This window comes from Microcaecilia unicolor, chromosome 3, assembly GCF_901765095.1.
Source record: "Microcaecilia unicolor chromosome 3, aMicUni1.1, whole genome shotgun sequence".
Taxonomy (NCBI): domain Eukaryota; kingdom Metazoa; phylum Chordata; class Amphibia; order Gymnophiona; family Siphonopidae; genus Microcaecilia; species Microcaecilia unicolor.
In genome coordinates this window covers 92,800,453-92,826,978 of record NC_044033.1, presented here as the reverse complement: position 1 = coordinate 92,826,978, position 26,526 = coordinate 92,800,453, and the positions used below count along the sequence as shown (strand labels likewise).

General features: G+C 46.9%; 1 protein-coding gene across 1 annotated transcript in view; it reads right to left on the bottom strand.

Moving 5' to 3' along the window:
• The window catches only part of USP34 (ubiquitin specific peptidase 34), a 1,418,841-nt gene that overhangs the window by 50,069 nt on the left and 1,342,246 nt on the right, over window positions 1-26,526 (bottom strand). Inside the window, 3 exon segments of the mRNA XM_030196176.1 lie at window positions 9,865-9,988; window positions 11,150-11,274; window positions 11,408-11,512. Of these exon segments, the coding sequence (XP_030052036.1) occupies window positions 9,865-9,988; window positions 11,150-11,274; window positions 11,408-11,512 (354 nt within the window).

The window sequence follows — 26,526 nt, the reverse complement described above, 5'->3', positions numbered from 1 at the left end:
AGTGTTGTAGTGGTCTCATATGAGCCCTGGCCCAGGGCACTACTTCCATCGTGGCCGTCATAGCCCAACAGCTGCACATAGTCCCAAGCCCGAAGAGGAGAGGCTACTAGGAACTGGTCCATCTGAGCCTGAAGCTTGACAATCCGATTGTCTGGCAGGAACACTCTGCCCACTTGGGTGTCGAAACGAACTCCCAGATACTCCAGGGACTGAGTTGGGCGCAGCTGGCTTTTCTCCCAGTTGATGATCCACCCCAGGGAGCTCAAAAGAGCAACCACCCGGTTCACAGCTTTGCCGCACTCTGCATAAGAGGGGGCTCGGATCAACCAGTCGTCCAGATAAGGATGGACTTGTACTCCTTCCTTCCTCAGGAAGGTCGCGATGACCTCCATTACTTTGGAGAAGGTCCGCGGAGCAGTAGCCAACCCGAACGGGAGGGCTCTGAACTGGAAGTGTCGGCCCAGTACTGCAAAACGCAGAAAGCGTTGATGAGGAGGCCAGATGGGAATATGCAAGTCCGCTTCCTTGATGTCCAAGGATGCCAGGAACTCCCCTGCCTTCACTGCCGCTATAACAGAGCGGAGGGTCTCCATGCGAAAGTGCCTGATTGACCCCTTTGAGGTCGAGGATAGGCCGTACAGAACCTCCTTTCTTTGGTACCACAAAGAAAATGGAGTAACGTCCCTTGCCAAGCTGATTTTCTGGCACCGGAACGACCGCACCCAGGCGGATCAGATTGTCCAAGGTCTGCTGCACTGCCACAGCTTTGACCGGAGACTTGCAGGGAGAGAGTACAAACCCGTCTCTTAAGGGTCGGCAGAACTCTAGCTTGTAGCCGTCTCTGATGACTTCCAGCACCCAAGCGTCTGAAGTTATTGTGGTCCACTCGTCCAGAACCGAGGACAGCCGTCCTCCAATCTGCACTGGGGCGTGGACCAAGGCCCCGTCATTGGGTACAAGACCCTAGGGGAGGACCGGAGGGAGCACCTCCGGGACGGCGGTCTCTGCGAAAGGAATGCTGCTTGGGGGAGAAGTTCCTCTTGAAGGAAGAGGGGGCAGAGGAGCCCGACCTGCCCGGGCGGTACCGACGGGCTTCCTGAAACCGTCCTCTGGAGGTACCGGGGCGAGCACTAGCCCGAGCCCTGACCTCTGGTAACTTCTTGCCCTTAGACGTGCCGAAATCGGTCACGATTTTGTCCAGCTCGACCCCAAAGAGCAGCTTGCCTTTATGTTTAAATCTGTTTATTGGTAACACACTTGTTACAATGCTCCAACACGAACATAAACGAAATCATGTCATAACTTCATCTCTAACTGCGTCACCAAACATTTTATTTTTGTCCCCCTCCCCCTCCCATTGTTAACTCCCTATCCCTCCCTTCCTCCCTCCCCCCCCAGTAGAAGAACAGGCAAGTATTTAAACATTTACACATTTAACAGTCTGCTTCGAGCTCCAGATGACAACGATCTCCAGAAGGGGTTCCAGCAGTCCTGGAATTCCACACCTCTCTCCGAATTCCAGTCCTGTATCTCCAGCCTTTCAAGCCTCATCAATTCAATCAACTTGATACGCCATTGTTGAATTCCTATGGACTGTCCGGACGTCCATCCCGTCAGAAGCAACTGAAGTACTGTCAGAGTCACCTTATTGGCAAAAGGTTTATAGCCTCTAGGCGCTGGTAATCCTAGGCGGGGTCTGCCAAACAGCAACAAGACATCGTAGTGCCACCTAGCTCCCCACCAAGCAGAGACCTGCAACAGCACCTTTCTCCACAGCCTCTCCACACTCCCACATCCCCAGAACATGTGACCAATCAGTACGCCTTCTGCACCACATCTCGGGCACTCTCCCCAGGCGGAGGCCCCCATGTGGAATGCTCTACGTGGAGAAATGTACATTCTGAGCGCCAATTTATACCAGATCTCCCAGTGCTCAGTGAATCTGGATCTCTGACGAATGCCCAGAATAAAAGACCTGAGGTGTTCTACTCGAATTGGGGTCCCAAGGTCCCTGGTCCAGGCCTCCGCTAATTTTTTATAATCCAACTCAGAGGCTGAGTCTTTGATAGATCTGTGGTGGAAGGTCAGTGGCACTCGCTGCTGAGCCTCAAAGGAGAGTGCCGACGACAGTTCTTCCCTGACATCTTCAGTCAGGTCCGTCCAAGGGAGGCCCCGAATATAATGTGTCAGCTGATAATAGTGCCAGTAGTCTTTGTTGGGGATATTATATTCTCTTTGTAATTCCACAAAGGGTCTGACTTTCCCTTCATCGGTAACTGCTTGCAGCAAATATTTGAGTCCATGTCTCCCCCAGCGTTCAAATGTTGGATACAAAGTACCTGCAGGAAACCTCGGGTTGCCACATATGGGCAGGAATGGTGTTACCTTTGGTGAGAAATGATGGAGTCGGCATATCCAGCGCCACGCGGCCCGCGCCGCCGGTATTATGCCTGACTGACGTAATTCCGTAGGAGTCTCCCCATCTGGCAAATGCAGGAGACATCCCAAGTCTATAGCCGGGGACATCTGCCTCTCCAGGGGGGTGTTTGAAAAGTCTGAGGTTCGCCTATGCCAGTCATTGATATGGCGCATTTCACATGCGACAGTCGCATGACGCAAGCTAATAAGGCCCACCCCCCCATATTCCACTGGGGTGCACATTATCCTTAACGGGAGCCGTGGCTTCTTTCCCCTCCACAGGAATTTATTTAAAAGTCTATTCTGCCTTCGTTCATCCGTTTTGGAAAGGTAAAGGGGCACTGTTTGGAAGACATATAGCCACTTTGGGATAATGAACATATTGTATAGTGCCACTCGTCCAAACAAGGATATTGGAAGGTTCTCCCATCCCTCCAGCTTTGATTTAGTATCTGCCATTAAAACAGTCACATTAAGTTCATATAGTTTCTTCAAGTCTGCTGGTATCCGTATTCCCAAATATTTGAGGGAATCTTCTGCCCATCTGAGGAGGAAAGGTCCACGCCAGGCGCTCCTCACCGAGGGCATTATTGGGAGTGCCCAGGATTTGTCATAGTTCAGTTTAAATCCAGAGTAGCGTCCATAGGTCTCTAGACAGGTCAACATGCCCCGGAGAGAGCATGCTGGTTCCCGCAGCACCAGGAGTAGGTCATCAGCATAAGCTAAGAGTTTGACTTGCTCACGCCCCAGAACAACCCCCCTCACCTCCTCCGCTAATATCACAGTTCGGAGCAGGGGCTCCAGGGCTACAGTAAAGAGGAGTGGCGATAGGGGACAACCCTGCCTAGTCCCCCTCATTATCGGGAAACTCGGTCCCTGTACTCCATTCACCAACAGTCCCGCCCGTGGATCTTTGTAAAGTGCCCGTATCACCTCCACACACCATCCAGCAAAGCCCATGTATTCTAGCGTTTGGAAAAGATATGGCCAGGCGACTCTGTCAAAAGCCTTCTCTGCGTCAAGGCTCACTACCAGGGCGGGATTTCCTCCCGCCCGGCAGCGAGCCACTGCCAGCAGCAGACGTCGGACATTAAAGGAAGACTGTCTCCCTCTGACAAAACCCACCTGTTCAGGGGTCACCATCCTAGCAAGAGGCACCGCCATCCTCTCCGCCATTATCTTAGCTAGCAGCTTTACTTCTACATTTATGAGGGAGATGGGTCTGTAAGACGTCATCTGCTCTCTGGGCTTCTCTGGTTTCGGGATCAGGGTTATTAGTGCTGTATTTTCAAGTAAGGGAAATGAACCTGTCTCAACTACCTCTTCGAAATAAGCTAGTAGATCTCCCACTACTTCCATCGGTAGGTTTTTATAGTATTCTGCAGGGTATCCATCAGGTCCCGGGGCTGAGCATGTCTTTAAAGTTTTTATCGCTGCCTGTAATTCGGTAAGTTGTAAAGGTGCATTCAAGGCTTCTAGTTCTAGCTCTGTGAGCTTGGGGACCTTCGCCTGCTCTAAATAGTGTAGGATCTCCGAGGGCGCCCCCTGTTCCCCCACATCTGCCCCATATAAAGAGGTAAAATATTTCGTAAACTGGTCGATTATTGTTTTATGGTTATTTATTATCTGTCCATTAGGCCCTTTAATGGCTTCTATAACCCTGGAACCTCCCCACCCCTTAATTAACCTGGCCATCAATTTCCCTGATCTGTTCCCAAATCGCTTTAGCCTATATTTCTGATAATTCATGGAGTGAGTAGTCTTCTCATGTATAAGAGTGTTAAGAGCTATCTGTGTCGCCCTCAGGGCCTCCATAGTGTGCGCATTAGGATTTTTAATATACTGCCTTTTCGCTACTTGGGTTTGTTTTTCTAATTGTAGTATACTGTTCGCCAATTGTTTTTTCCTTCTGCACACATAGGCAATTATGTCACCTCTCAGCACTGCTTTCGAGGATGCCCAGTATAGTTTAGGCCGGTCCTTATGTTGTGCGTTATACTCTGCGAACTCAGCCCATTTAGTATGTATATATTGGTTGAAGTGAGGGTCCCCAGCCAAATAAGATGGATAACGCCAGCCTGGGCCACTTCCCTCTGTCCCCAAAGTAAATGCAATATCTGCCCACACCGGGGCATGATCCGAGATCTCCTCAGGGCCTATGTGGACTGCCTGTATCCGGGAGAACAGAGACCGGTCTGTTAATATGTAATCTAGACGAGCTTGTGTGTTATGGGCCCGGGAACGGTGAGTATAATCCCTTTCCCCCATGTGGAAGGTCCGCCAGGTGTCCACTAGTCCCAGTGTGCTGGTGAAAGTCTGCCACATCTGAGATCTATAACCTCTGTAATATGGGGATGCGGTCGCTGAGCAGTCTAGGGAGGGGTCAGAAATCAAATTGAAATCTCCCACTACCATCAGCTCCCCCTCCCGAATTGCTAAACATCTAGCCATCAGACGTTGGAAAAATTGCTTATCCGGTATATTGGGACCGTATAGTACTAGCAAGTGGAATTTTTCCCCTTGCACCCACCCCTGGAGCAGCATGTAGTTCCCTTGCTCTCCTCGTTCTACTGTAGTTAATTTACATGGCACTCCCTTCTTTACCAGGACAGCCACCCCTCCCCTCCGCCCCTGGGCCGACACTGCATAAACCTCTTCGACCCACTGCTTTTTTAGTTTTTTATGTTCTAGGTCCGACAGCCTCGTTTCTTGTAAACAAGCGATGTCTATTTTATGTCTCTTTAGGGCAGCTAAGATTTTTGTTCTTTTTATGGGGGAAGTTATGCCCCCTACGTTCCATGTAGCTAGTCTAATTGGCATGTTTGCGTCACATGGTGTTGTTTTGTATGAGTCCTCGATCTATGTATTATGCCTAATTTTTTGTCTATTCCTTCCCTTCCCGGGGATCGACGGCATCTGCCCTCCCTTGTTAATCGCCGTCCTCCTTGCCCAGAAGCTTCGTTTTCACACATTATTAATTGCCTGTTCTTCCCACCCCTCCCTCCCTCCCCTCCCCCCCTCTCCCTCTGCCAAAACCCTGTATTACCTTCCAGCGCTAGCTGAAAGCGAGGATCTCTTATGACACCAAGGAACCCCGACTCCCGCCCGCCCCCCTCTTTCTTCGTGCTTCCCTCACCTTGCAAGTGACTTATGCCTCATGACCAAACTCCCGTGGTTATCCAGCCACTCTCAGTCTCCCGCCAGCAATCCGTGGCCGCTCAAGAATGTTCTTGCGAGTTGTACTGTGTCAAAGTGCTGCCACTTCTCTTGGTGTAATATTCGCAACCGAGCTGGATATGTTAGCATGAATTTGATTTTTTTCTTAATCAACATTGTACAGAGGGGGTGAAATTGTCTCCTCTTTTCTTGTATCGTCCGGGAAAAGTCTTGGAAGATCAATATTCGTTTGGCATTATAGGTCAGAGTGTCTCTCTTTAATTTGAAGCCTTGTAGGATTTCTTGCTTATGTTTATAATTCAATATTTTAGCTATTACCACTCGGGGCCGATTAGTGTCTTCAGTTTTGCGGCCTACTCTGTGGGCTCTTTCTACTACTAATGGTCCCCTTGAATCGGTCAGAGCCAGCTCCTTGCCCAGCCAATGTTCCAGCCACTCTGCCATATTAGCCTCCGGTATGCTTTCGGGTAGGCCAACTAACCTTATGTTGTTTCTCCGCGAGCGATTCTCGAGATCTTCAAACTTATCCGTCAGATCTAGCAATTGCTGCTTCAAGTTGGCGATCTCAGGCCCATGTGTTCTCACATCATCTTCCAGAGCCGTTATTCGAGTCTCCGCGTCTCCCACGCGGGTTTGTAAGCCATCAAAGCCAGTTGCGTAACTATCAAGTTTTTCGGACAAGGAGTCCCATTGCGGGGCTAGTGCCTTCATAACCGCTGTTGTAATCTGCGTTAGTTGGGCTTCCGAGAACTCCGTTCTCAATTCGCCTTCGTTGTCCGCCATTTTGTTTTCAGTCCCGGTTTTATTTTTCTCTTTTTTCACCGCTTTGTGCGCCATCTGACCGGGTGAACGGCGTAGATATCTGTCCATAAAATTCTCCGTTGCTTATAGTCAAGTGAGGGGAGCAAATCAGTCTTATTCTGTTATTTTGGGGGCGTTTAGGAGCCGGAGTCCCGGAGCTGTAGCGCGAAGCGACTGATCAGCTCATAGCATCGCGAGATCTCCTGCAGCTTGCCTTTAAAAGGCAACTTAGCCAGGCGGGATTTAGAGGCGTGGTCAGCAGACCTATGCTTCAGCCAAAGCCACCGCCGCGCAGAGATTGTCTGAGCCATGCCTTTAGCTGAGGCCCTCAAGACATCATACAGCAAGTCTGCCAAATAGGCTAAGCCCGATTCCAGGGCCGGCCAATCAGCCCTCAAGGAATGATCCGAGGGGGAAGCCCGCTGCACCATAGACAGGCACGCCCTGGCCACATAGGAGCCGCAAACTGAGGCCTGCAAACTTAAAGCAGCCGCCTCAAAGGACGACCTTAAGGCCGCCTCCAATCTTCTGTCTTGGGCGTCCTTTAGGGCCGTGCCACCTTCCACCGGCAACGCCGTTTTCTTAGTCACCGCAGTGATTAAAGAATCCACGGTAGGCCACAGATAGGCCTCACGTTCACTTTCAGGCAAAGGATAGAGGTGGGACATAGCCCTAGCCACTTTAAGGCTCGCTTCCGGGACATCCCATTGAGCCGAAATTAAGGTGTGCATGGCATCATGCACGTGGAAGGTTCTATGCGGGCGCTTTGTCCCCAGCATAATGGCAGAGCCAACAGGGGCTGAGGGAGAGACGTCCTCCGGAGAGGAAATCTTCAAAATGCCCAAGGCCTGCATTAACAGGTTGGGCAAATCCTCTGAGCTAAAGAGCCGCGCTGCAGAGGGGTCATCCGCTCCATCCGAGCGGGGATCTGTCTCCTCCAAGGAATCCGCAAAGGACCGTTGGGAGAACTCAGATACGCTGCCCTCATCTACATCGGAGGAGACAAAGTCCTCCAAGACCTGGGAATCAACCCGAGGGCGTTTACCTCCGGGGCCTCAACCTCTTTACCAGACGAGGGAGCAGGGGCAGCGTTTTGCATAAGGGAGGCCTGATGCAGCAGCAAAACAAACTCGGGGGAGAAACCCCCCAGACTGTGCACTTCCGCAGCCTGGGCTACAGCCCTAGACGCACCCTCAACCGGCGCTCGCAAGAGCGGGGGAGAGACATGCTGCGCATCCAAGATGGCGTCCGGCGCGACACTCCGCGAAGGAGCCGCGCGGTAAAAACGGCGCTTAACTTTAGCCGCTTTTGTGCCGTCGCCCAAATTAAGGGCGTTCATGGCATCAATGTCTCCCACCTCAAGGGCGGCCCAAGAAGAAGCCGTCCGAACCGCGTGGCCGGCCAATATGGCGGAGGCGAGCCGCGGGGGATGGGCGTTTATGGCGGGAAAAACCGCCACACCGAAGGAAGGACCGGGACACTCATCGGTCACGAAACTGTCACCCAACAAGGGCGATCAGACTTTAAGACCCCCGCATCCCCTCTAGAAGCGCACACGCGATCCGGGGAGCGACTCTTTGCGCCCTCGCCCTCCGACGCCATAGGCCACGTGGAGACCAATCGGGGAACCCCCTGCCCGCTATAAAAGGTAAAAATTACCTGCTTTCCGCTCCGAGCTGTAACGACCTGGTGTCCCAGTGAGTAGCTGCAATAAACGTTTAAATAAACGTCGAAATAAACGCCTTTAAGAACGTTCAAAAATTTTTTTTTTTTTTTTCTTCTCAACGGAGCCAGCGGGAGGGGGGAGAAAAGGAGGGACCTGGCGCCACCAGGTTTGCACTTGCTCAAGAAGAGCCCTCAACCCCAGGCACTCAACAAAACCTAAAAATTAGGCTTGGAGGCCTAGCCAGAGCTGCTGCTGTGTGTGACCACCACCTGCTGAGATAGAGAACATACTGAGGATTTTCCGGCAGCACATGACCACATATAGGGAGGCAAAGTTTGCTCTCTATCTCCACCTGCTGGTAGATGGACACAACCCACCAGTCTATGGATTGATCAGCATGATGATATGGAAAGGGCAATATATATCTCACTATAACCACCTTGTCTTGTTACACATAGCCCAATACCTGTCATATATAGCCTATGTAATAGAGTTGGCATGAATTGTGACTCATTCCTACTCCCTAACCTTAACAAGGTGACTAAGATCTAGACACTTATGCATGAAATTGAAATCGCCCTTTAGTGCTCATGAGGTCATATGGCAATGACGGGTAAGACAGGAACAAGATTCTCATCCTGCTGAGGGAGCCTGAGTGGCCTGCAACCTAAACCAACCTGCGGCCGGGACACTAACACAGAATATGTAGAATAAGTTAACGAAATAAAGGCGAGACACAGGTCCTAGGTGCAGGATTAGGCCGTGGTTTATGTTTTCTGTAACACTAGGGTCACAAACCTAATATAAGTGAAGCCCTTAGTTTCAAGGCCTTCAAAGGGGGAGATGTAGAATTATGAGAACAGTCATGCACTATGGAATGGGTCAAAAGACCAGAGATTGATAAGTCTGTGTGACTCTGGAATTTATGATCTCTGGTATTTATGATCTATTATGATACCCTTATGGGCAAGACAGGCTTGGGAAAGAAACTAGTATAAACAACAGAAGAATGTTGTCTAGCAGTTTAAGGGAACCAGATAATAATCTGTGAGAAGGATAATTTGCAGAGAAAGAGTCATGTAAATCATTGTCTGAACCAAACGATATAAGCTGCAGAATCAGAACAGTATTTCAGAGATGCAGAGGGTGAACATCTCTTTAGGTAACTGTACTGATGTCTCATGAGAAACTATTAATTGAATCTGTACTTGGTAAGCAAATAAAAAATACACTTTCTCATATGCACGTAGCCTTAGTTTCTTTTATCCTCCCAAATTGTAGATGGCTGGTATATGCTAATTTGGGAAGGGTACAAGGGGCCTAAAAACACTGATTGCACATTTTTTTGTTCATTGTTAATTTTTAAAGACAATAAATAATTGTTTATTGCCTCTGCCTATCTGGACTGATAAAGAATCCTGGTGGTTTGTGTGTTGGGTCTGCGAGTGCTTTCTGGGAACTGTGGACCACTGGGAGTGTGGCTCCAGTAATCCAGAAATCACTGGGGATAATTTGAGAGTGGGAGACTTGCCCAGAGGTGGTTGTGACCAAGTCGGTAGGAGGAGGGTGCTAGAGTAGAGAACAAGTGGCAGGTGCAGGCAGACCTGAGCTATGCGGGAGACAGACCCTCTAAGTGGCCGCGGTGTAACCCCAGGCGAGTGACTAGGCGTTTTGTGACATTGTTATATATATTGGAAGAGTTCTGGTCAGCAACATTCTTTTACAATGTGATCCTAGCTCTTGCACCATCAATGTTAGTCAAAAATAAGAAAAAAATAAAATAAACACAACACAATACTTACTCAGCTTAATCAAGTTTTCAGTAAACTTTTCACAATTGATTGCAACTCGACATAGGAGATGGATAAACTGATGATAAGAAAAGACATAATCTAGCAGCATACGATCATAAACGTCATCTTTACCCTGAAAATTTAAGAAAACAGCAATTTTGAATTATTTTGCTTGCTTTGAAATTTTCTTAAGTAAACATCTAAAAAAAAAATCAAAATTTTTCCTAGATTTTAAAAATCTCTCAAAGTCAGTGTAGTTGTTATGCGACTTTTAAGCTCATTTATGATATGTTTACTGATTAAAATCCCTGTTACATACATACATCTAGAGCACTCTGAAAACAAAATGCACATGCACCTTTTATGCTAAATAATTCAATACTAGACGCCTTACTACCTGATGGCATTACTTAAAGAACAGCAAACCATGAAATTTTGGAAGTCTGCAAACAACTTATTTCTATCAATAATTATCATGGTGCTTTATGGATATAATGCAAGCTATTTCCCCATAATGTGTATTAAATGGCACTAATGTGCGTTATATTATCATAACACACATTATATTTAAGTTACTGTGGTTATAATGCATGATTTTATTGTTCATATTTTTTGTAAACTGACAACAGTATATTAAGAGCCCTGTTTACCAAGGCGCGCTAGAGACACCCATATATTCCTATGGATGTCTCTAGTGTTAATGCACGCTAATTTTTAGTGTGTGCTAAAAATGTTAGTGTGCCTACAGCACAGCATAGTAAACAAGGCCCTAAGTATAATAATAATAGCAATAATATGGCAACCAATCCATATCATGCACTTAACACAAACCTTCATTTGTGAGCTGGATTGACAAATCATCAGGCTAAGTTTCTTATATAGACTAATAAAAAGTATTATTCAATACGAGTACTTACATCAATTTTCAAAATCATACAGGTCTCTTCTGTAGATAACACATTGAAAAGAGGCCTGCCTTGAAAGCTCATATACATCATCATCTTTTTCTAATTCTTACGTTGGTCTAATCTAAGTTATCATAACTTGCAAAGCATTCAGTTTTGGGGATATGCTGTCATTTTGCATAGCAGGTATTTAAACCATTTAGCACATGTTTTAACAAAGAGTACAATGAAATGAAACAAAATTTAAAAGAACAAGACATTTTTTTGTAATTACACCCCTGGTTTTCTTCTGGATCATTATTGATACTAGAGTTCCACATTACATAGCAACAAGTTGAAAAATATTTTAGTTGAGACCTACTATTCAATTTCCTTATGTATATACTAACCTTGCTTGTTTCAACCATGGTAGGCAAAAGGCACATATTCAACTCTGGACGAGGAGGACGGATATTGCTTTTGCCACCTATTTGTTTCATGTTTTCACGACATGGAAAATAAGGGCCAAGAGACACTAAAGAACACAAAATTTAAAAGAATAAACGTTACAGTAGATTCATTAGTGACAAGACGACTTAAGTTTAGATGTTTTGAAATTTGATACAAATGCAATAAATAAATAAATAAATATATTACAAAACACATACTTGGGATATTACTGTGATGGTATGTACAATGGTTGTGTTGTAGAAATGGAACCAGCGTGTGCAAGAAATCATGAGGACTGAGCAGCACAAGTTCTTTGAGGACATCTAAAAAGAAAAAGATATAACATTTTTAATCTTTACAATTTCTCTATGCCTTTATGATCACCTGTGCATTTAACTACAGTTATGAAACCCTACATAATGTCATCACTTGTTCTTTACTGCAATACAGATCTAACTATTTAACAAATAAAAATGAATGCACTGGATCCCAAACCCATCTTTGGAATCCCTACAATTTCCAGGATATCCATAAGAATTAGGTAAGAGATATAGTTACATACAATACAGGTAGCACATGCAAACACAACTTTGTAGATGTTCTAAAGATTCAACTAGTTATGAAATCATCAGGCAGGTCTAGGAAGAATGAAACTAGGGAATTAAAACATTGTATACACAATCTAGGTGTTATCGTTGATGAAGCAGTACATTTAAACTTTCTGTTCAATGTGCAGTATCACAGATCTGGTTTTCAGGATATTCATAATAATGACCCAATATATTTCTATAAATATATTAATGTGCATATGTTGGCCATCCTGAAAACTACATCTGTTTGTGGACCTTGGGAATTGTAGTTAAGAACTGCTGCTTATTGTGACTTGAAAATTTGTTACTTATCCTTAGTCAGATATTTGAAGAACAATTATATAACAACAACCAAATAGAGTTCACATCCCCTATTATTTAATTTTTCTGTGGAATCCAAGCTTCAAAAAGACTATCTAAAAACAGAATAAATATATGAAAAAATAATAGTAGCACACATTTATTTTATAAAAAGCAATAAGGCAATATTACTTGCTAATTTCTTTTCCTTGAATCCTAGCAGACCACTCCAAGATGGAAAAATTAGTTATTACCTGATAATTTTCTTTCCATTAGTCCCGACAGATCAATCCAGAGACTGGTGGGTTATGTCCCTCTGCCAGCAGGTGGAGATAGAGAGAACTTCTGAGGCTCTATATGTGGTCATGTGTCACCATTCCAACCTCAGTATTATTCATATCAAAGCCATGAAGACGTCCAACTCCCAATAGAGAGCTAGTCTCCTGTTTTTTCAATAATTTCAGGACACCCTGCTACCGCAAAGGCGGGAGGAACTCATGCAGCTCACAGCCAAAAAGGAAATTGCTCTAAATATTTATAACAACTCAGCAAACTGGAACTTCAAACCTACAAAAAACAGTAACAATAACAGAAACATAGAATCTTCCAGGGAGGGCCTCTGGATTGATCTGTCGGGACTAATGGAAAGAAAATTATCAGGTAATGACTAATTTTTCCTTCCATAGCGTCTCACAGATCAATCCAGAGACTGGTGGGATGTACCCAAGCAGTTCTTACATAGGGTAGGACCCAGCGATCCCAGTTTGCAGATCTGAAGCTCCAAAGGCAGCATCCGCCCTGGCTGCCACATCCAATCGATAGTGTTTGACAAAAGTATGAACTGAGGACCAAGTGGCCGACCTACAAATCTCATCCAAATAGACCGATCTAGCCTCTGCTACCGAAGTCGCCTGCGCCCTAGTAGAATGAGTCCAAATTTGACCTGGAGGTACCTTACCGGACGCGATGTACGCTGAAGCAATAGTTTGCTTCACCCAACGAGCTACCATCGCCTTAGAAGCTTGCTGTCCTTTCTTGGGCCCTGCAAAAAGAACAAAGACATGATCCAAAGAGCGAAAGTCATTCATAACCTCCAAATATTTAAAAATAGCTCATCTCACATCCAAACACCTGACAGCCCGAAAATCGGACAGATGCTCCTCTCTACGAAAAGAGGGAAGACAGAGTGGGATTCAAATGAAAACGCGAAACCACCTTGGGCAAAAAGGATGGAACTGTACGCAGAGAGACCCCTGCCTCCGTAAAGCGAAGGAACGGATCTCTACAGGATAACGCCTGAATTTCAGAAACTCTGCGTGCTGAAGAAATCGCTACCAAAAACACTGTCTTCAAAGTCAACTCCTTGACTGACAACTGAGACAACGGCTCAAAAGGAGACTTCTGCAACGCCTTCAATACCAGATTCAAATTCCACGACGGAAACACTGGAGTCCGCGGAGGGTGCAAATGCTTAACCCCCCCCCCCCCCCGCAAAAAACGAACAACATCCGGATGAGAGGCTAAAGAAGAGCCACTTATAAGGGCCTCTAAAACACACCAAGGCCGCTACCTGCACCTTTAAGGAGTTCAACGACAGACATTTCTCCAGACCATCCTGCAAAAAGGCCAAGATCGCCGAAACCGGCGCTGAAACAGCCGACTGACCTGCCGCTGCACACCATGCCTCAAAAATTCTCCATACTCTAGCATAGGCTGTTGAAGTGGAACGCTTCCTAGCCCACAACATAGTGGCAATCACTTTCTCCAGATAACCTTTCCGTCTCAATTTGGCCCTCTCAATAGCCAGGCTGTAAGACCAAATGGGGAGGGATCCTCCATTAAAATGGGCCCCTGACGTAACAGCTCCCGATGAACTGGAAGCCGTAACGGATCGCCTACCCGAAGGCATACCACGGACGCCTGGGCCAATCCGGCCCTACAAATATCACTTGGCCTGGATGCGTCGCTACTCTTCCCAAAATCCTGCCTATCATAGGCCACGGAGGAAACAGATACAGAAGACCCGCTAGAGGCCATGGTTGCAGAATGGCATCGATCCCCTGAGACCGCGGGTCTCTGCCGCGGCTGAAGAACCGCTCCACTTTGGCACTGCTTGTCCGTGCCATCAAATCCATCACCGGAACACCCCACCGGTTCGTAATAAACGAGATCGCTTGATCGGAGAGCTCCCACTCCCCCGGATACAAAGTATGCCGACTCAGGAAATCCGCTTCGATGTTGAGTGTCCCCGCAATGTGTGCCGCCAAAATCTGCATCAAATGACTTTCCGCCCAGCGGCAAAGTCGCTGCGCCTCCTCGTCCAGAAGAGGGCTCCTGGTGCCTCCCTGACGGTTGACATATGCCACCACTGTGCATTGTCGGAAAGGACACGAACCGAGCTCCCTGCTAGGTTCACCTGAAAGGCCAGTAAAGCTAGCCGCACTGCTCTGAGTTCCAAACGATTGATGGACCAAGATGCCTCCCTCTGGGACCAGGCTCCCTGAGCCGTAAGAACCTGACAATGTGCCCCCCATCCTGACAGACTAGCATCCGTCGTCACCACTATCCAATCCGGCATCGCCAAGGGCATCCCCCGACTCAAATGGTTGTCCTGGAGCCACCAACGCATTCCATCCTGACCTTCGGTTCCCAGAATAACCGAACCGAGTAATCCTCCAACACCGGAGACCAGCGACTCAACAGGGATCTCTGCAGATGCCTCATGTGTCCCCTGGCCCAGGGAACCACTTCCAGCGTCGCCGCCAAGGTCCCCAAGACCTGAACATAATCCCAGGTCCTGGGCGCAGGGCTGCGCACAATCCTCTGTACCTGCGTCTGCAACTTCAATCTCCTGCCTTCTGGCAAAAACACTCTGCCCAACCGGGTGTCGAATAACACCCCTAGAAATTCCAACGACTGAGACGGAACCAAATGACTCTTGTCCAAGTTGAAAATCCAGCCCAAGGACCGGAGCAGCCCGACTACTTTGTCACTCTCACGCTGTCCTGAAAGGATGGAGCTCGAATTAACCAGTCATCGAGATAAGGATGCACTCGCACCCCTTCCTGCCACAGAAATGCTGCAACCACAACCATAATCTTGGAAAACATCTGCGGCGCCGTCGCCAACCCGAAGGGAAGTGCCTGGAACTGAAAGTGCCGCCCCAGAATCGCAAACCGAAGAAACCGGTGATGCGGAGGCCAAATGGGAATGTGCAAGTATGCCTCTTTGAGATCGAGAGAAGTAAGAAACTCTCCGGGCTGTACCGCTGCTATCATGGTCTGCAAAGTCTCCATGCGAAAATGACGCGCTCGCAGCGCCTTGTTTACCCCCTTGAGATCGAGAACGGGCCGAAAGGATCCCTCTTTCTTTGGCACTAAGAAATAGATGGAATAACGTCCCAGGCCGCGCTGTGCCACCGGAACGGGCACGACAGCCCCCAGGCGAATCAGATTGTCTAAAGTCTCTCTGACCGCCCTTCTTTTCCTTAGAGACTTGCAAGGAGATTCCAAGAAAAAGTCTGAAGGAATTCAAACAAATTCGAGCTTATAACCATCTTGAATTACCTCCAACACCCACTCGTCTGAAGTTACCCTGGCCCATTCCTCCAGAAAAAGGGACAGCCGTCCCCCTATTGACTCCGGAAGATGGACCAAGGCCCCATCATTGGGCACGAGTTCCCTTGGAGGAACCAGAGGCTGCGCCACCAGAGCGGCGCTCCCCCCGAAATGGCTGCTGTTTCTGCGGAAACCGGGGCTTAGCAAAGGCCCCTGTCCGTCCTGGGCGATAGCGCCTCACCTCACGAAACCTGGACTGATTGGAGCTCGCCCGAACAGATGACCTAGGCCTATCCTCTGGCAACCGCCGGCCCTTAGAGTCTCCCAGATCCTTAACAATCTTGTCCAATTCCTCGCCAAACAGCAGCTTTCCCTTAAAGGGCAAACGCGCCAGTTGAGATTTAGAAGCCGTATCCGCAGACCAGTGCCGAAGCCACAACCAACGGCGGGCCACCACCGACAGGGCTATCCCTTTGGCTGACGCTCGAAGAACATCATAGAGAAGGTCCGCCAGATACGCAAGACCCGCCTTGAGCGACGGCAAATTTGCCACCAGCTCTTCCATGGACGCCGCCTTCTGTACCTAAGACAGACAAACCCTGGCCACATAGGATCCGCAGACCGAGGCCTGCATGGATAATGACTCCACATCAAAGGAAGCTTTCAAAAAAGACTCCAACTTCCTATCCTGCGGATCCTTAAGCGCCGTGCCACCTTCCACTGGTAAAGTAGTGCGCTTAGTGACCACTGTGATCAACGAATCCACTGTGGGTAAATGCAAATCTTCCCGCTCACCCTCTGGGAGCGGGTATAAACGCGCCATGGCTCTCGCCACTCTCAAGCCTGCATCTGGATTGTCCCATTGGGCCGATATCAGCACCATCATAGCTTCATGAACATGAAAAGTACGAGCCGGACGTTTAGTCCCCGACATAATGGAAGGAGCTACTGCGGAGGAACTAAACTCCGGAAGAGAGATATGCAAAATCTCCAAAACCTGAACAATGAGGTTCACCAACTCTTCCTGGCGAAATAACCTTGCCGCCATGGGGTCATCACCACCCTCAGACGGCAACTCCCCTTCCTCAAGCAACTCTGACCGGGTCAATTGAGACATCAGTGACAACTGGCCGTCATCTACCTCTGACCCCACATCGGAAACCACATCGATGTCCCGGGGCTCAACCCTAGGCCTCTTAAAACTAGAGGCAGGAACGACAGAGGAATCTTCTGGAGAGACTCCCAGAGACCCCTCTTCCGCAAGAACCCCTCCTGAGTGTTTGAGTAAAAACGCTCTGTACAGCAAAAGTACAAATTCCGGAGAGAAGAGGCTCTCAGAGCGTTCAGCGTCTCTCTCATGCAAAGAATCAGCCCGAGCAGAAGCTGTAGACTGAGTGGAGGGAAGAACAGGCCCCGAGGCCGATTTTCCCTCCCGATCCAAAATGGCGCTCGCGCCCACGGCGCAAGGGGACTCAGCGCGGGAAACATGGCGAGCCGCATCTAAATCTTTTTCCGCCGCTCTAGCCCCTGCCGAAGCTGCCGCCGCGGTTCCAGCTGATCGCAAATCAGCTGATTTGCGAGACCGTGCTCCTGAAGCCACAGACGCCGGCTTTTCCTTCGCAAGCGCCATGGCGCCAAAATCATCCGCCGGAGGACGGGAAACGGACTGCTCTAGGCCCCGAGCAACAAAATGGACTGACCCCGTTCTGAATGCTCCTGCCCCGCTGCCGATCTGTCCTGCTCCAAAAGAGCTCTAGGGCAGTGATCGCACGCTCCTGACGCTGTTCTCCGGTTCCCACACCGGGAGCAGTGTTTCACTGACTCTGAAGGGGCTGCCATGTGCTCTCAACGAGAGGCACCAGAAAAACTTCTCCCTCCCCGCTGACAGGCTAAGTATCCTCCCTTAGCAAAGTCCTCCACTGTGAGATACTGCACTACAACAAAATTGCTGCCAAAAGTTCCTTCCTTTTCTTTTTTTTTTAAACAGGAGATTAACTCACGTGCTGCAACACAGTCAGCACAGAAATCAGCGGACGGGGGGAGAACGGGAGGGACCTGGCACCACCAGGTATCCCAGCTCAGGACTCAGTGAGCACCTCAACCCCAGGGTCACTCAACTCATCCCGAGGGAACGGGCGAGGAGTCCCAATCCAGAGCTGCAGAGTTATGACCATCCACCTGCTAGATAGAGAGAATACTGAGGTTGGAATGGTGACCAGGGTTGCCAGGTGGAAAATTTTTTTCCCACCCAAACGAGCCCAAAACCCGCCCAAAGTCAAACCCCGCCGTCATCAACCCCGCCCCCGCCGTCATCGGCCCCGCCTCTTCCGTCACGGCCCCGCCCAGAACGTCACTAACCCTGCCCCCCGTGGCCCGAAAAACTGCAAAAAAAAACAACGCCGAAAGACCCCAAAACAAGCCCAAAAAACCGCAACCTGCCGCGGGCAAAAATTTCCCGCGGCGGGTCGCGGAAAACTGCCCAATTGGGCGGGAAAACCACCCACCTGGCAACACTGATGGTGACACATGACCACATATAGAGCCTCAGAAGTTCTCTCTATATCCACCTGCTGGCAGAGGGACATAACCCACCAGTCTCTGGATTGATCTGTGGGACGCTATGGAAGTATAGATTTAAGCCACCCTGCCAGCAAGTGGAGATAGAGGACCATCATTTTTCTGACATCACTTCATTAAAAAATGGTGTAGATAGGGCACTTGCCAGTATCCTAATGTCAAAGCAGTGGAATGAAGTTAACAACTCCATGAAAAATTTATATGGAAGAAACCCATGTAACACTACCCAGCTCTAACCAGGAATCAGATGTAAAGAAACAGAGGGGTAAACAAGGTCAAGAGACTGACATTCAGGAGGATCCTAACAGGTAAGACTAAATTTCACCTTCATCATCACCCTGTTAGCAGTCCAGATGCAAGGAAAGTATCCAAGTCTTTTTCTAATGACAAGGCTGCTTTCAGAATGCCTGCTCCTAAGGCATTATCTTTCCGACCTTTAAGAACATAAGCATTGTCATACTGGGACAGACCAAAGGTCCATCAAGCCCAGTATCCTGTTTCCAACAGTGGCCAATCCAGGTCACAAGTACCTGGCAAGATCCCATATTTTATGCTGTTTATCCTAGAATATGCAGTGGATTTTCCCAAGACCACATTAATAATGGCTTATGGACTTTTCTTTTAAGAAATTATCCAAACCTTTTTTAAACCCTGCTAAGCTAACTGTTTTTACCACATTCTCTGGCAACAAATTTCAGAATTTACTATTCATTGAGTGAAGAAATATTTTCCCTGATTCTTCTTAAATTTACTACTCATTAGTCCTTAGTAAAATGGATGCAAAGAAGATCATAGAGACAACTTTACAAATGTCTTACAGACTAAATACTCTGCATCAGTGCTTTTTTTGTAGGAAAAAAGGTACTGGTACTCATTATGGGTAACCTTAGGGGTGGGGTCATCATTTATGACTCCACCCCTATGGTAGGCACATATAAACAGGCATCACGGAAAATATGCCAGTATAGAAGAAAAAAATAATGTGATTTTTTTTCATTATAAATAATTTTTGTAAGCTGTTACACCCCCAAAATGACACAAAACAATTTGCATACAGACCAGGAATTAGAACAGTCTTGCCAAATCTGAAACACAATATGTTATAAAAATCTCAGAACCTAACAGATCCCTATTCAGACACTTGGTCTTCCAGTCACACATGCAGAACAGAGAAAAGCCCTCTTCAAATTCTTCAAAAATTAATGTGAAATCCTAAGAAGCTAGACTCTAAATGCAGCACAATACCAGAAAACAGAAAGGAACACGTTTCCTCCTATACAGTGCAAAATGAGACAACAGATGTAAATTCTCAAACCAGGACATATTCCAAACACTAGAATGAAAATAAAATGATTTTTTTCTACCTTTGTTGTCTGGTGACTGTTTTTCTGATCATGTTGGTCCCAGCCTCCGATTCTGCTGCGCTCTATCTGTTCTCTTAACTCTGTTTCCAGGGCTTCTTTTCCATTTATTTCTTTACTTTCCTCATTTCTTCTTCATTTCTTGCCCTACATCCGTAAGTAAAAGCTGGGTCCTTTGTGGAATTAACTGGAGTAGGTATAACGTAGATCCAACATTTGCCTATTTTCTCCATCCATGTGCAGTTTTTCTCCTCTCTTCCCTCATCTCCATCTATGTGCATCTTCTTTTTTTCTCTTTCTTCACCTCCATCCATGTCCAGCATTTCTCCTCTCTCTTCCTTCCCCTGTATCCATATCTAGTAATTCTCCTCTCTCCTCCAAGTCCAGCATTTCTCCTCTCTCCCCTGCCCACCCCTCCATCCATCCATGTCCAGCAATTCTCCTCTCTCCCCTGTCTACCCTTCCATCCATCTATATCCAGCAATTCTCCTCTCTCCCCTGTCTACCCCTTCATCCATGTCCAGCAATTTTCCTCTCTCTCCTGCTCTCCATGTCCAGCATTTCTCCTCTCTCCCCTGACCACTCCTCCATCTATCCATGTCCAGCAATTCTCTTATCTCTCCTGCTCTCCTCTCCATCCATGTCCAGCATTTCTCCTCTCTCCCATGCCCTCCCCTCCATGCCCAATGCTTCTCTCTTCCCTGCCCTCCCATCCATGTCCACCCTTCTCCTCTGCCCCCGTCCTCCCCTGCCATCCATGTCCAGCGATTCTCCTCTCTCCCTGCCTTTCCCTCTCATCCATATCAAGGGATTCTCCTTCCCCCGTCATTTATGTCCAGCAATTCTCCTCTCTCCCCTGTCCTCCAGGCCCGATTCTCCTTCCCCCGTCCTCCCCTGCTATCCATGTCCAGCAATTCTCCCTCCCTCCCTGCCCATCCTCCTTTTCCCACTGCCTGCCTACTTGTCTGCTTGAGAGTCCTGGCTCCCAGCATCATCCAGTACAAGGCCCAGCACCAGCGCTGACGAGCCTTTGCACCCAATGCCATGTGCTCGGGAAGGCCCTGTTAGTTCCGGCCTCTCTGACACATCACATATGTGTCAGAGGGGCGGTACCAACAGGGCCTCCACGAGCAGATAGGCTTGAAGGCTGAGTGTGCTGGTGCCGGCCAGGTCTTGTACTGACTGATTTGGGACCTGGACTCTCAAGCAGACAGCGGGAGCGGTAAGAGGGGGACTTGGGAGGTAAAAAAAAAAGTGCCAGTATGCCGTTTGGCGCTTACCAGCACACAAAAAAAAGCACTGCTCTGCATTCTGCCCAGGAGGAAGCCTGCACGTCTGCCAAATGTGCATACAGGGCCGCCAGAGCTTGAAGGCCTTTCAGCAAATACACCACGGAGAACCACCTTTTACACTTACCTAGACAAGGAAGACTTGGAAGTTGCATCTCCTTAACAAGGACTATTGAACAAGATGAAGTCTATTGGCTTTCCTAAACAAATTAGTTACCTTTGGATAACCGAGGTAAATCAAAGTCCAAAAGATGGACAAAACTATCTTCCATTGATATTCTGCAACTGAGAAATAGATTAAAATCCCACTGGGGAATTAGAGCCCTAAAGGGAGGATAATTCTGTTCAATTCTCTGAAGAAAACTGACCACCTCCAGGTCAGATGCCACTAATGACCCTGAATCTGACCTCTATAGCATAAAATAGCTGCAACCTGAACCTTCAGAGAATTAATGGCTAGGCCCTTATCCAGATCTTTTCATAGTAAGGTCAGAATAGTTGGGATGTCTCCTCACTAGGGTGAAACAGCCAGATCTTTGCTAGAATCCTCAAAAAGATGCCAAATCCAAAACACTAGCAAATGAAGCTGTGGCCTTTTGTGCACTCAAGGCAGAAATCACCACTACTCTCTTTTGCAACCTAGCTCTTTAAAAGGTTGGGCTCTAAGACAGAACAGAGATAGGTCGTCTATGGGTACTGGGCCTTAGTATAGCAATCCCTGATAAAGGGAAACTGTAGGGGGATCCCTACTTTCAGTCTCATCAGATCTGCATATCATGGCCTTTTTGACGAGTCTGGAGCCACTAGAATGATCATCAATGGATAATCCGAGAAGGATGTAAGAAACCTACCTATGCCAAAAATGGTGATGATACAGAGGAACTGAAAGAAATCTTGATGAACCTGGAATATGTAATAAGACAAACTGACAAATTAAAGAGTAGCAAATCACCTAGCCTGAATGGTATATACCTCTAGGGTACTCACAGAACTCAAAAATTAAATTGCAAATCTACAATTGGTAGTAGTAGTAATCTGTCATTAAATTCATCCGTAGCACCTGAAGACTGGAAGGTAGTCAACATAACACCAATATTTAAAAAGGCTTCCAGGAGTGATCTAGGAAACTAAAGCCTGATGTCAAGGCCGGGCAAAAATGTTGGAACTATTATACAAAACAAAATTACTGAACATATAGAGAAACCAGGTTTAATAAGAAACAATCAACATGAACAACATGATCAGCATGGATTAATGAGACAAAGCCAACATGGATTTAGTGAAGGGAAATCTTGCCTCACCAATCTACAGTTCTTTGAAGGGGTGAACAAACATGTGGATAAAGGTGAGCCGGTTGAGATTGTATATCTGGACTTTCTTAAGACATTTGACAAATTGAGGCATATCTTCAAAGCACTTAGCCTTCCATAGGTTTCTATGGAACTTTGGAAGGCTAAGTGCTTTGAAAATATGCCTAAAAGTACCTCATGAAAGACTCCTAAGGAAATCAGAAAGTTATAGGATAGGAGGTAATGTCCTACTGTGGATTAAAAACTGGTTAAAAATAGAAAACAGAAATTTAAGGTTAAATGATCAGTATTCTCAACGGAGGTGGTTAGATAGTGGGGTTCCCCAAGGGGTCTGTGCTGGGACTGCTGCTTTTTAACATATTTACAAATGATCTAGAGATGGGAATAACTGGTGAGCTAATTTAATTTGCTGATGACACGTTATTCAAAGTTGTTAAATTACAAGACGATTGTAAAAAACTACAAGAGGACCCTACGAGACTGTGCATCCAAATGGCAGATGATATTTAATGTGAGCAAATGCAAAGTGATGTATGTGGGAAAGAGGAACACAAACTATAGCTACATGATGCAAGGTTCTACATTAGGAATCACAGCCCAGGAAAGGATCTAGGTGTCATCGTGGATGATACGCTGAAACCCTCTGCTCACTGTGCAGCAGTGTCTAAAAAAGCAAATAGAATGTTAGGAATTATTAGGAAAGTAACGGACAACTAAAATGAGAACGTTATAATGCCTTCGTATCGCTCCATGGTGCAACAGCACCTCGAATACTATGTGCAATTCTGATCAACGCATCTCTAAAAAGATATAGTAGAATTAGAAAAGGAATAGAGAAAGGGGATGAAAATGATAAAAGGGATGGTATAGCTTCTCTATGAAGAAAAGCGGCTAGGGCTTTTCAGCTTGAAGAAGAGACAGCTGAGGGGAGATATGATAAAGGTCTATAAAATTCTGAGTGGAGTGGAACAGGTAGACATGAATCACTTGTTCACTACTCTTTCCAAAAATACTAGGCCTAGGGGGCACACAATGAAGCTACTAAGTAGTAAATTTAAAACAAACCGGAGAAAATATTTCTTCAAGCAAACTCATTCCCATTTCTAGATATTTATAAACATTTTTTTTTTTTTTTTTTACCATTTATTTTATTATTTTCATGTATAAACATATCAAAACAGAGAATAATTTTAATACAACCATATTGCTTGACACCTTGCCTGGACTGTTTCCCATTTCTAATTCCACTCATTCAATTTCTCAGAGCCCCTCCCACCCCCTCCCTTCCTCTCCTCCCCCCCCCCCCCCCCCGCTCGATCTACTCATTCGTGCCTAACATTTACTGTCTCTTAGTGTCTCGGGAGGACAACCACTGTTCATAAAGCTGCCAAGTCTTTTGATGTTGTATTAAATGTCCATTCCGTAATGCTGTGAGTTTGGACATAAGGCAAATGTAGTCTAATTTTTGCAGGACTTTATGAAGGCCCGGCAGTGATGGTTGTTTCCAAGCCGCTGCTAATACCAGCTTGCCTGCCACAAACAGTTGTCCAGCAAACTGATGTATTGGATTTGGAACTCCTTCGGGTTTAAAATGTAGCAAACAGTAATCCATCTTCATTGGGTAGGTTATCCCAGTGACCTCAGTCAGAAATTTCAGAAGCATTGTCCAGTATGTCTGAGCGTGTGTGCAGGCCCACCAGATGTGGAACATGTCCCCTATTCCATCGCACTGTCGCCAGCATGTAGCTGAGCATCCTCTAAACATCTTTGCAATGCGATGCGGGGTATAGTACCAGCAGTATAATATCTTATGTCCATTCTCAATCATAGAGCTAGAGATCGAGACCTTAAGCAGAGATTTAAATGCTAATTTCCATTGTTGAAAAGTATATGTTTCCTTCAAGGCTTCATTCCATATAGCTAAATAATGTTCTACGGGGTTGGAGTATAGAAGCAATGCTTCATAGAGTCTTGATATGCTCCCCTTACCTCCCCCTCTCATCATACACATTTCTATCTTAGTTTCTGATAAGTTAAGCTCATCTCTTGCCCTTCGCTTTATAAAGTCCTGTACTTGGTAATATTGGAAAGCCTGTAAGGAGGATAAACCATGTTCCCTGCAGAGCTCTTCAAACGCTATTGTCGTATTCTCTTCCCACATTTGGCCCAACGTACACAGACCCATATCTTCCCAGCCACAGTAGGCCGTGGTATGCCTTCCTGGTGTAAAGTGTGGAGCAAATCTAAGGTACATGTGCCGAAAAAACTTACGTCCTGGAAAGAACTGTTCTCGCACCCCACTCCAGGTGTGCAAGGGCCACTGCATCAGCGGCGGACATCCCTTGATGAGTTCATCTAACTCCTGTTTAGCTAGCCATGGAATAGCCCTAAGCGGGAAGGGGCCCACCCAGCCCTGCTCCATCCTGACACTCAATTTTTCTGTGTCTGTGAACCAAGCCGCTATTGTTCTAAGATGTGCCGCCTGGTAATATAGGGTAATAGAGGGGACCCCCATCCCTCCCTGCTGCCTTGGTTGGTACATAACTTCTCTTCTAACTCGCGGTGGTCTTTTTTTCCAGATAAAGGAGAAGATGTCCCTCTGGAGGCCTCGTAAGAAGCTATCTGGGATGGAAATTGGTAATGCCATAAAAAGATACAGTATCCTTGGGAGTACTACCATTTTTACTGCACTTATCCTCCCAACCCAGGACAACTGTAGACCCCCCCCATCTTTGCAAGTCTTGCAGCAAACGCTTCGCTATCTCGGGGAAATTAACCTGGTATAACTCCTTGATGTCTCTGGGAATATTAACCCCCAGGTATCGAATGTATCGCGATGCCCATCGGAACGGAGTTGCCTGCTGTAGACGGGATTTTTGTTCAATGGGAATATTTATGTCAAGCACTTCAGATTTGTCTAGATTAATCTTAAACCCCGAGACTTTCCCGTATGCATTTAGCATCTCTAGTATTTTCGGAAAGGAGGTCTCAGGATCTTTTAGCATCAGCAAGACGTCATCTGCAAAGAGAAGCGTCCGCGTTTCGATTCTACCCAATCGTGGCCCCTTTACTTCTGGATGTGCCCTAAGCCTAACCGCCAACGGCTCCATTACAATGGCAAAAAGCAGGGGGGACATTGCACATCCCTGCCTTGTTCCTCTATATAGATTGAAGGGCTCTGTCAGTCTGCCATTTATTCTAATGGAGGCCTGAGGGGTTTTATAGATTAGACGAAGCCAGTGGAGGAAACGTCCAGTGAATCCCATTTTATCTAGCACTCCAAACAAGAAGGACCAACTCACTCTGTCAAACGCCTTTTCGGCATCTAGTGACAGAATGCATAATGGAGACCGCGTGTCCTGTGCATGGTATACCAAATGTAGTGCTCTACGTATATTATCGAATGTCTGTCTCCCATGCACGAAGCCTGCCTGATCCTCATGAACTAGAAAGGGTAGATGTTTTTGCAGTCGTGTTGCCAAAATCTTTGTGAAGATCTTATAGTCTATCCCTAACCGTGAGATAGGCCTATAAGATCCACAGAGCTGTGGGTCCTTCCCTGGCTTGTGGATGACCGTAATATTAGCCAAATTCCAGGTTGGGGGGAGCCCCGGACTGTCCTCTAGGGAATTAAACACTTGCAATAGCAATGGGGCCAGAAGCTTCCCAAATGTTTTATAGAATTTGCCAGTGAAGCCATCGGGTCCCGGAGCCTTACCTGCCGGGAGCTCCTTAATAGCGTGAATAACCTCTTCCATTTCAATGGGGTATGCTAGCATCTGAGTGGCACTAGATGTCAGTCTTGGAAGCTCTAACCCCTCTAAGTAATCTGTTATCTCTATATGATCTGTCTCCTCGCCTCTGGTGTATAACTTCTCATAAAAGTCTTTGAATGCTAACTCTATATAATCAGAGTCTGTGTGGGTGTCCCCTCCCTCATCCCTTAGGCTCGCAATTATGTTGCGGTTCGCTTGCTGTTTTAGCCTATAGGCCAGAAGACGGCTAGCCTTATTGCCAAATTCGTAGTGAGTCTGTTGAGCCTTCTGAAGACTCTCGGAGATATCCGCTAGCTCCAAATCACAGATTTGATCCCGCAGCCGGCGAGCTCTATCTAAGCTCGCCTGCTTATGTTCCGATCCACCACTATGAAGCCTGGCTTCTTCCTGTTCTAGTTGTTTCCGGAGAGTCGCCTCTTTTAACATCCGCTGTTTCCTAGTGTGTGCCTTCAGCGCTATGAGGTGACCCCGCATGACTGCTTTAAATCCCTCCCAAACTATTATCGGTGAAACTGTCCCATTATCATTGAATTGGATATATTCTTTAATATTGGTTTCAATGCTAACTAGATTAGCC